Source organism: Microcaecilia unicolor, chromosome 3, assembly GCF_901765095.1.
Source record: "Microcaecilia unicolor chromosome 3, aMicUni1.1, whole genome shotgun sequence".
In the NCBI taxonomy this organism is placed as follows: domain Eukaryota; kingdom Metazoa; phylum Chordata; class Amphibia; order Gymnophiona; family Siphonopidae; genus Microcaecilia; species Microcaecilia unicolor.
In genome coordinates, this window is record NC_044033.1 from 323618330 (window position 1) to 323630414 (window position 12085).

The 12085-nt window shown below is 41.1% G+C and overlaps 1 protein-coding gene across 1 annotated transcript in view; it reads left to right on the forward strand.

The window, feature by feature from the left end:
- LOC115466841 (transmembrane protein 242-like) overlaps positions 1-12085 on the forward strand; it is a 36556-nt gene that overhangs the window by 17007 nt on the left and 7464 nt on the right. The window contains exon 3 of the mRNA XM_030198386.1: positions 712-849. Within this exon, the coding sequence (XP_030054246.1) occupies positions 712-849 (138 nt within the window). The remainder of the gene's footprint in view (positions 1-711; positions 850-12085) is intronic.

Genomic DNA, 12085 nt, shown 5'->3' on the forward strand with positions numbered 1-12085 from the left:
GATTTATTACTGTGAATTTTTTGTTTTTACTTAAACTGAATTCCACAGACTTCAGGCCCTTTTTACTAAGGCGCGTTAAGCTTTTTTTAACGCACCTACAACTAGCACGTGTGCTAGCCGTGTATGTGCCTATAGGGATATTGTAGGCACGTACACGGTTAGCGCGTGTACATGGTTAATGTGCATTTAAAACGCTAACACGCCTATAATGCGGCTTAGTAAACAGAGCCCTTAGGTATATTCTCTGCAGCTTCACACTTAGAATATAATTATCCATCGGTTAAGTGTGTTGTAGATCCAAAAAATTACCTTTCTCAATTGTCCAAGCCTGATTTTTTTTTAAATTATACTTTTCAGTATAGTTTTGTTCAGAGTTCTTGTTCAGGAGTAGCCTAGTGGTTAGTGCAGTGGACTTTGATCCTGGGGAACTGAGTTCGATTTCCACTGCAGCTCCTTGTGACTCTGGGCAAGTCACTTAACCCTCCATTGCCCTGGTACAAAATAAGTACCTGAATATATGTAAACCGCTTTGAATGTAGTTGCAAAAACATCAGAAAGGCGGTATATCAAGTCCCATTTCTCTTTCCCTTCCCTTTCATTAAACCTTTGTTTTACTGACCTATCTTGGCACATGAAAAGGAATGAATGTTTGAATATTTTAACTTCACTTTGAGCTTGCTTTTAAAAATTGTTTTAACTTTTTTTTCTCAGGGTGTCGCTGCCACAGCTGTATTACCAGAAAGTGGTTCATCCCTTGCCTTGCGGGCCTTGGGCTGGGGATCACTCTGTGCCTGGTGTGGTGTTGGACTAATCAGTCTGGTGATATGGAAAGCTCTAGGAGTTCATAGTGTGAGTACTGATGAACTTGTAGAAGGACAGAGCTGGAAGAGATCTTACTACTTATTTCTAAAGCACTACCAGATGTATGCAGCGCTGTACACAAACCAGGGCCGCTGGGGTGGGGAAATTCCCCTGAGTATGGCCTCTGAGGGTGGGCCCGGTGCGGGCAAGCATTTTCCGGGTCTGTTTCTCTCCTGCATGCTGACTAGGACCCGGATGATTGCATTAACGTGATAATGGGGTGACCCGGGGTATCGTGTCAATGTAATCATCCGGCACACAGGAGCAGTCAGACACAGAAGGTAAGGAAGCGGGCAGCCCAAATGTGGTGGGGGGGGGGGAGCAGACCAGGTGAGAGGACGGTCTTGCCCTGGGCCCAGATGTGTGTCTCGGTGGCCCTGACACAAACACACATGGGACAGTCCCTGCTTGGCAGAGCTTACAATCTATTCAAGACAGACAAGGGATTAGGGCAGCACATTTATTATGGGAATGATTAAAGCAATTTGGGTATTGAACAGGTGAATAAGAGGTTAAGATTTAAAAGCAGCCTCAAGAAGGTGGGTTTTTAGTGAGCATATGACAGAGATGGAGCATGACATACCAACTCAACATGGAGTCTGGAGTTGGTGAAGGAGGAGAAGGTTACAGGTAAGAGTGACTTAGCCTGATGAATGGAGTTCCCAGAAAGGAGTATAGGGAGATAGAAGAAATATGAGTTGCTGCAGAGTGAATGCAATTGTAGGTCAGCAAGAGGTCATCTAATTCCTCCATTATATTTAATGTAGTCCACACCAATATTTCTCTAATTTGCTAAATCTTCTGCTCCTTCTATGATGGCACTCTGTCCTTTTTATTTCCTCTTATCATATCAGAGTTAGCACATATAATTCAGTAATACACGGTAGCTAACAGGAGTCTGTCTTGAAGTTGCTCACTGGCTGTTCGATCAGAAGCTATGTAGCCAACAATAACCAAGAGAAGTCATAGTTGGAAAACTAGAAGTTTATCATGAAATGGATTCTTTTTTCAGTAGTCTCCGTCAACCTTTCCTTTACCAAAGTATTGAAAGGTTGGGATAAGTTCTTCCTGGGCCTTGTTCAGAACAAATGTCATGTCAGTTGAATGAGTACATAAGGGGCTAATTTTCAAAGTCATTTCCACACAAAACTGTGGTTTGTGTAGAAATGGCTTGTTCTAAAATTACTTGGACGTTATGTGAGAAAACCCAGTTCAAGTGGAGGAGCTAAGGCAGGGACTGGAGTTAAATGCATACTTTTGGATTTTCAAAAGTATGTGAAGGAGTGTGGTAGCCGTGTTAGTCCACTCTTAAGGTTATCAATAGAAATAATTGATAACCAAAAGTATGTGTAAATTTTCTTGAATTTTTTTTTATCCATATTAAATAATAGATGAAAATGTGCAGGGGTGTGTTTGGTAGGGTTTTCAAGGGAACATACCTTTCCTTTGAAAACTGGTATAACATAGGAATGTATTTGATGCACAGTTTAGAAGGGTTGTTACAAAATTGCCATCTAAGCAAATGGTAGTTCTGTTAATGTTAACTGTGCAACTACACTTCTAATGTTAATCCTATAGCACCTTTCTAGCTCATGCTGTACATTAGCCTTACCTGTAGTTGATGCTGGATAAAGGAAAAATAGGAATTATCTGAATGCCATTTTATACTTCCAGTTAAAGTGCAGTAAATACACAAATAAGTGATTGATTTTGCTAGGTGGAAAGATGAACCAGTCTATACGGTTGTAGACTGGTTCGTCTTTCCACCTAGCAAAATCAGTCATTTACTGATGTATTTACTGTAGAAGCTAGACTGCATCATGACTCTGTTTCTTTATCCCTAGTCTGGTCAGTGGTTCCTAAACTTGGCCCTGGAGGCACCCCAGCTAGTCAGGTTTTCAGGATATACACAGAATATTCATGAGAGAGATTTGCATGCAGTGGAGGCAGTGCATACAGATCTCTCTCATGAATATCCATTATGGATATCCTGAAAACCTGACTGGCTGGGGTGCCTCCAGGACCAGGACCAGGTTTGGGAACCACTGGTCTGACTGATACATTTATTCTTAGGATGTGGTTTATCGTTAGGCATGGTTTTAGACTTAGGTCTAAAAAACGTTTAGTAGCAGATGTATTTATAATGTATTTTCTCATATTTTACAGCTCTGCTCCCAACTCAACCTAGTTCATTGATCATAGACATGTATTATGGTGATGATAATGTATTTAATTAGTGTATTTTATTGTAAACCTCTGGGTCAAACTTTATTGTTTGAGGAAAGCACTATACAGTTTTAACATCAGAACATGGTAACATAGTTAACAGGGAAGTTAGTTATGCAAGAAATCCATACTTGAAAATGAATGCAGCACTTGATGTCAGCACTAGAAAAATACTACTTTTTTTTTTTTAACTGTTGTGGAACTTGGGGTGAGGTGTCAAAATGGATTTATCACAGCAAATAATAGCCATGGAACATTAAAACATATGCATTCAAGAGATTTCATTTTGGACATCCTTTTCTCTCTAGAGGGACCCTTTAAAAAGGCACTTTTAAAACACCAAAGCATCTCTGAAGGTAAAATGCCGTTTTTGAGTGTGAGGTGCTAATATACAGTAGGTATACACACTTAAAAGGAACAAATTACTTTGGTAACTTTCTTTTCCAAATTTTCATGCCTTGTACTTGTCTGCCTCACTGTGGAGCAATGTGTTCTTGCAACAGCTATAATACCAAGTTTCATGATATTTATTTATTTGTTACATTTGTATCCTACATTTTCCCACATATTTGTAGGCTCAATGTGGCTTACATAATACATGTATGTATCAGAGGAAAATTTGTCTTTTTCATGTAGACATTACCTTGCCTCACTGGGGCAGTGTTTCCAAATGGGTTTTGTGCACACCATGACATAAATTAACTTTGTTCCTACACCAGGGTATGTGGAGTATGATCCTCTAAGGGGATATGTATGTAGTGAATAAGGTATCTTGTAATGCATACCCTCAAAAACATTTCAGTGTTGCTGGTTTTGTGAATCAGTAAAATGTGTCTCCAAAGGAGCTGAGAGAAAGTACGTTTTGATGAAATATATGCTCAAGAGTGGCGGGACCTACTCACTAGCTCCCAAATATTTAACTCAAAAGAAGAATGCTCCAGATACAACATCCTTGCAATTACAAAGAAAGATGTCTGGAAAACAACATTCCATCTGGTTCTGCATTTCACTCCACCTTCAGTAGTTTTAGCACACCGATGTCTCCTAGTGACAGCAGTAATCTGGCAATAAGATGCTCTCACTACGAATATAAAACTTGGAATGCAACTTGCTTATAAATGAAGAGAAAGGTTTGTAAAGAAATGTGGAACATTAAATAGTTGTCACCTGATGAAATATGCTAGGGTAGTGTGATATGCCTAATTGTCTGGGGGTGGGTGACTGCGGCGGCAGTCAAAGCTAACATAAGTAGACACTACTTATGCAAGTCAGAATCATAAGAGCTAGGGGAGGAAGTGATGTCATCACTGGGTATGGCTGCATGGAAGTAGAGCTCCTGGAGATTTCCCCAACATTAGCGTTAAAATCTATACCTGCGGTCCTGGCTGATGGAGTACAGTGCTCTTTAGCTTGTAGTGTTCTGGAGGGTGTATCTGGGCATGTGAGCGCCCCAAAGCCATGGATTTATCCCCCTTTGCTTACTCTGGATCAGCAGGGTACAGCACCATGAGGCGTGACCCAAATAGCAAGATGGCCTCAGAGCCCTCGCAGCTTGAGTGCTCCCAGTCTCCTGTCCTGTTTCCAGCTGAGACAAATCGAGCGGTATCGCCTACACTGCAGGGTAAGCCCCTACATGAAATTCCAGAATGGCTCTGGGATTTTAAGACCAGTTTAAAAGCAGTTCAAGAGGGGCATGGCAAAATGGCGGTGTGATCTCCGGTGAGAGAACGCTATCCTGCTGCTTGATGCTTCTTCGGAGAAAACCTTTTGCTTCTTTCCAATATGCCTCATACTAAGAGGAAAGGGAATGTCAGGTTAGTTCCCCCACCTACCTTGACTTCGTCCTCAGTCCAGCAGAGGCTGGATCGATTCCTCACCGGAGCCTCTCCGTTGAATTTGAGGGCGGATCCCGCGGTGGAGTGTACCGAGGGAGCGGAATCTCCACAGGGACAAGAAACATCACTATCGCCTCCCTCAGTTTCCAACAACCCTCCTTGTCTGGCTTCCACTGCTTCGGTAAAGGAAAGTACATAGGCTACCGAAAGTGCAGCGTCTGAACTTCCTGTTGGGGGAATACCGTTTCAGAAATGGTGCCTGGAAAAGTGAGGCCAGTGGATTTTCTGCGGCCTCGGAAACAACAAAGGAGGTTGACCTTGGACAAATATGGGAAATGCTCAACAAAATGAACTTATTTCTACAAAAATCTTCAGGTGAGATAACTACTTTGCATCAAAAATTTGAAGAACTAGTTAACAAAGTGGATATTGTTAAGGAAGATCTGTCTTCCCAGGTTAAACAGATACAAACTGAAGTAAAACAAATTCACGATTTTAATTCTACAACAATCAAAGATAAAATGGCTCTCCGTAAAAAAATCAAGCAAATAGAGAACTATAATAGATGTTTGAATCTTCGTATACTAAATTTTCCTAAAGTTCCTGGGATCTCTCCAAATGATATGTTTAAAAGATATTTGTTAGAGAATTTGAAAATTCCTCAAGAAGCAATTCCTCCTATAAATAAGATTTACTATTTGCCTAAAAACCCAGTGAATGAAGGAGAAAATAGAGGAGGCGTTTCAGCAATTTTGGAACAATCATTAGAAAATTGCACTGAGAGAGCCACTCTTTTGGTGGCATTTGTTTTTGAACAAGATCTTAAAGCTATTCTTAGACTTTACTTCAAACAATCAAGAACTCCTTTTGGTGAAAATAGGATTTGGATTTATCCAGACGTTACAAAATCGACCCAAGAAAAGAGAAATTTTTTTCTGACTATGAAACAGGAGGTTTTGGAACTTGGGGCACTTTCTTCCTAGCCTATCCGTGTAAATGTTTGATTCGATATCTTGATGTAAAGTATATGTTTTACTCACCTGAACAATTAAGAGCATTCTTGGATTTGAAAAAGTTGTAATTAAGTTGGATTTAATTTTGGATAAATACGGAGAGGAAGATCACACGTAGTCTTTCCTAAAAAGTATAAACTTTACCTAAATACTCCTATTAATATTACCACGTCCCCACATTTATAGTGGTCTAAGGAAGCTGATATTGTGTTATGTATAAGCTTTGTTTCTTTTTCTTATTATTTGTTATAAGCTGTGTTTGCTTGCGCAAGTGTTTAACTTGTAAAAAAATTGTTAAATGATAATAAATAAAGAATAAAAAAAAAAGCAGTTCAAGAGGAGCTGGCAACACTGGGGGTGGACCTCTGCTTGGAGATCACAGAGCTTGGGCACCAGGTTGAGGACTCCGAGCAACATATAGATGAGCATACGGAGGCCCTTAGTGGAGTAGATGCACAATTGCAGGAACTGCGGACCTCGAATGCAGTGCTGATGGATAAGCTTGAGAACTTAGAAAATAGGAGTTGGTGCTCCAGTTTACGCTTCCGAGGGGTACCAGAAGCTCCCAACTACCTGGACTGTAAGCGGGTGGTGCAGGCTATAGCAAGCTCTCTGTTGAATAGAGATGGGGCCACCATTGGACTGGACTGTGCCCATCGTGCACTGGGAGCACTCTAAACCTAAAGATACAGTTCTGCTTTTTAGCGACTTTAAAACTAAGGAGCAAATATTGCGTGTAGCATGGAAAATGGATAATTTCCAGTGAGATTTGTATCCTATTGAAAACTACCAGGATCTGTCTAGGGCCACCCTGAAGCGCCGCTTGGAGCTTCGGCCTGTGACCCTACAACGCGGGAATACAATATAAGCAGTGCCATCTGTTTGCTTTGCTATCTTACAAGGATGGCAAATTTACACCAGATCCGCACGGCAGCGGAGGCCCAACATCTCTTCCTGAACTTGGAGGAACACATTGTGGCACCACCATCAACCAGTCACAAGTCCACCTTGAGTCTCTCTAACAAACCAAAGTGGCAGCGGGTCACCAAAGGATCTGGCTGCCTGAAGCGTCAGCATTTGGTGAAAAATTTGCCTGCACCAACTGCAACCTGAAAAGACTATGAGTAATGGTCACGAGGCCCTGTATGTTTTCTGGCCACTCTTGAGAGCTACCACTGCATTTGTGGACTGGCTCGACTTATGAATGAGGCGCTGGTGTTCTGCAGTCAGTCATTTGGTTTTGGAACATATCGTTGGATGTTCTTGGTTTCTCGTTACTGGTTATGAATTTTCCATAAGGGATCAGCTATTCGGTAGGGGCCCTCTGGGAGGGTATTTGCAACCACTGGGGAGGAGGAATTACTCTTGGATTATGCTGCTGCTTCTGAGGGGGATCCCCAAGAGATTTGGAGTATTTTCTTACTTTGATATTACTAGGGGGAGAGGGAAGGGAGAGGATGCAGGGAGGAGGAGGGGGGACTTAGTTTTTGAGGTTGCATATGAGGGTTTTTTGGGGAACTAGTCTCTTCTGGAGGTCTCTTACTCTTTCTGTTGCCTTGGGAGTGCAAGGTGAACACTTTCCTTCTGTATATTTAGGGATCTGGATATAATTACATTGATTAGTTATAATGTTAGGGGTCTTAATTCTCCCTATAAACGTCAATTGTTATTTAAAGAGCTGGGGCGGATGAAGGCAGCATTGGCTTTTGTTCAAGAAACACATCTGCTTCGTGCTGATGAAAAGTATTGTAAGAATTCAAAATATCCCCATTTATATTATGCCTCTAATACTGTACACAAAAAAAACTAGAGGGGTGCTGATTGCTGTATCTGCAAAGTATTCCTGGACAGTTAAGAAGGTAATATGTAATAAAGAGGGTCGCTACCACCTTATTGGGCAGTGGGCCCAATAGTTTACACCTTACTTAATATTTATGCCCCCATTGAGGATCAGGGGACCTTTGTGTTAACTTGTGCGCAGGGACATCTTCTAGTTGGAGGAGATTTTAATCTCACGTTAAACCTATTTATGGATAACTCCTCCACAGGCATTGCTTATGCCTGGAAAGACAGGAACTACACCACAACCCAACACCTAAATCATATACTCCAAAAGCTATGACTCCTCAGCAGGCAACTCGTTTCACATGAGTCTCAACTCATGGCACACCTAGCCTCCTCATCAGGTCAAAATAATGCTTTTGGTTTGGCTACTAATAGCATAGTATTCTTATATAGCATTTTAATGAAAAATCAAAAAACACTTAGCTTCAATTGCAGACTGACTGATATTGGCCATGTTTCGCTGCTGCATCAGGGATGGTCCTTCAACAAACCAACATTCAATAGAACAGTATACAAAACCGTTCAGTGTCACATTATACAAACTTTCCTCATGCTACTTACTAACAGATGTGCTCACACCAATTAGAATCTTCACAAAGCATGAACACATAGTGTTAAGTAGGATTTAAAAAGGAACCAGCTGACCCACCCCGCCAATCAGAACACCCAGTCAAATTAAAGAGCTCTAGTCCAACTCAAGGTTCAAGCCCACTGGCAACATGGAGGTGTATTTTCAAAGCACTTAGACTTACAAAGTTCCATAATAACCTATGGAACTTTGTAAGTCTAAGTGCTTTGAAAATGAGCCCCATGGTGTTCAAAGAAAATATCCGCATCTGTTCGTTATAACGTATTAGAATCATCCCCTTGACCCCAACTCAATCATATCAATAACTCTCAAGTATGTCCCTTCTGTAGCCAATGGGAAACCAAAGGCGCCATCAATGCAATTTATGTTCATTCAACTGCACTTTAATAGGATGAACAGAGCATCCTACATACAATAAGCCACAGGGATACATAACAACATAAACCACACTAGCTGAATTACAGGTGATACAATGTCTTGCATTGAACTTCTTCCCAGACTGAGGGACCTCCCATTCTGTTCCCTCAATAGTATAATCACATCATTGACAACTATTACATTTTCTATGACCCACATTATCCGTCAAATGTGAAACATAGTCCAAACGTTTGTAAGAAAGGAATTTTCCCAAAGATCTACCCCGTGTATATTCTATCAAAAGGAGTTCAATAAAACAATGGTATAAAGACAGTACTGACCAGTACTTAAGTATAAGAGATATCACTGCTACTATCTCCCATGAATAAAGAAACACAGCTACCAAATGATCCTGGCTGGCTTGCGTATTGTATTGAAGAACAGCATCCCGGTGAGCAAATTTAGCATGCAAAAATGCGCTCTTAATCACTGATCTAGGATATCGTCTAGACAGGTAACGTTGCCACAGTTCATAAGTATACTCCCCGTGGATTTTATAGCCCCTGACACAGCTCTTGGAAAGGGTGAAACATGGGTGTCATGAAACACCTAGCTACCTGCCTGGGGTTACCCTGCTGCCACTTAGAGGGTTTATCCCCAGCACAGCTCAGGTCCGCCTGCACCTGCTGCTTGTGCTCTACACTACCACCCTCCTCCCACTGACTGGGTCACAACCACCTCTGGGTGAGTCTCCCACTCTCAAATTATCCCCAGTGATTTCTAGGTTACTGGGGCCACACTCCCAGTGGTCTCATAGTTCCCAGAAAGCAGTCACAGACCCCACACACAAACCATGAGGTTTATCAGTCTAGACAGGCAGAACGAACAAACAAATGTGTTTATTCTCAGAACTTGGAACAGTGGACAAAGAAATGTGCAAATAGCAAACTAACAAGAAACTGAAAAATGGATAAATTAGAAAACTAACTAAATATTTGCATACTTCCTAGAAAGTACCTAGGGAGATCAGTGCATATATAGCTGTTCACCAGTTATCAAATATAACAGGTTTTTTTACAGGGCTTCAGCAATGAGCTCTCCCTGTCTCTTCTCCCGGGCTGAAACTGAACTCAAAACCAGTAAAGTCCAAATGAGATGAGCTTCTGGGCCAATCAGAGCCCAGTCAACAAGATTTCAAATATATACTGCTTCTTGCTTCCTGCTTGTGTTAAAGAAAAAGAACATTGAGTTCCCTATAACAGCTTTACAGCAAAGAAACACCACCTGCTGGCCAAATAGGAGAAATATACTTACAGGATATAATTAAAACAGGAAAATATCTAATACATTTTACAGTCTTAAAACACACTGTTTCTTCACAATGGCCTTGTCGGGCATTTAATTATTTATGTCTTTACGTGGTAAATAAAACCTTCGTACTATCGATCTGCAGTTTTGTTGTCCATCTTAGATTTTGTAGTTTGCTTACCTGTTTGCTTTTTGGGTTTAAAATTAAATACCGGGAAAATCCACACTAAGCCCTATTCTATAAGGGGCACTCTGGGCTGAGCACCTTTATAGAATAGTACTTAGCATGGATTCCCGTACCCAACTTTGGATGCGAAAACTTAGAAAGCTGGTGTAACCACAGTATTCTATAATACTGCACCAAAAACTTTGGAGCACCCCTAACCTGCCCATGCCCCTCCCTACTGCTGCTGCTACTGCTGCAACTACTACTACTACTTATTTCTAAAGCGCTGCTAGATGTACGCAGCACTGTACAATTGAACATGAAGAGACAGTCCCTTCTCGACAGAGCTTACAATCTAATCAGCACAGACAAACAGGACAAATAAGGGAATTACTAGGGTGGGAATGATAAAACCAGTGTGTTTTTTCTAGCGAAAAAGGTGCTGGTACTCAAATGCCAGGCCACCCTTCAGGGTTGGGGTGATCACTGAGGGTCCCACCCCACAATAGCCAGGCCCCCTTCAACCAGTCACAGAATCTATGACAAGGCAGAATTGGTGTGTAGAGCCTGAGCTCTTTTATTAAAACTTGGGGTCCATGGGTCAGGGTTAGCAGATAATAGAAAAGGTGCCGGTACTCAGTACCCCCCAGTACCCCCCTCAAATAAAGCCCTGGATAAAACAGACATGGGTACTGCCATGGCCACACCCCTTTTTGGGTTGCACACGCACTTTGGGCGCAGCTTTATAGAATAGCGCATAGACAGATCTGTATGTAAGTCCAAATTAGTGCCAATTAACTTCAATTGATAATAGGTAATTAACCAATTAGTTTGCGCATGGATTCAGATTCATGTCCAAATTTGGACAACCTTTACAGAATCCAGGGGAAGGTTTTCTGAGTGCATTTGTGTGCTACTAGGATACTTCTGCATTTAGCACCCCCCCCCCCCCCCCACAAGCTTAGATAACCACATCTTTCTCTTTCTCTGTCTTTTACTTCATTTACATTCAGAAAACATCTCTCAGGTTTTTCTCTTATGTTAAAGATGATTTTTTTTTCACGTAATGTGATAGCTAAAAGATGATAGCTCACTGATAGCAAGTTCATATAATTGCTAAGCATTGTTTGATGGTAAGGCAATTGGATGGTTTCTGCTTTGCTTCCATTGTGCAGTGAGACGATAATTACAGTGTTCCAGCCTTTATCCCTCAGCAATGGTCTAAATTTTAAACATTACAATAGAGTGTTGTTGTTTTTTTTTTTTAAATTATTCTTTAGTCTTCCACTGTAGGATGAGCAGAATTTCAGATCTCTGCTATTGCTACATTGACACTGTAGTCTTTGAATTGTTGCTTTCTTCTGTAAGTGCAAAGCTGTCATCCTCCAAGTATACTGCTTGTTCCCTGCTGGGAAATGGACTGATAACATTAAGCATGTGTAAGGCGCAATTCAACTTCCTTAGCAGAGTCATTTTTCTCAGAATAAATAAGACCTTGACAGGATGTAACATGGGACCCTGAGTTTACCAGGGGTGTTTAAGAGCTCCCTAAAACGTAGTGAAAAGGAATGTTATGTCTGCCTTTTACTTTTGCGTATTTTGGGACTTTAAATTCAAGGTCTGAGTATGTTAATAGATTTTATCAGCAGCCACAGACTGCTTTGCAACAAGAAAAGGAAAAGATGATTAGATCTGTGCTAACCATACTACATTCTTCTGATGCAATTTAGTGTTCAAGTTAATCTCACTTCCTGGGGGGACCTTAGATAAGTGCATTTCACTGGTAAGTGGACTGAAATAGAGTTGGTTTACAGTACTTATTTATTTATTTGGATGTTTGCACACACCTTTTTCAATAGTAGCTCAAGCTGAGTTACATTCAGGT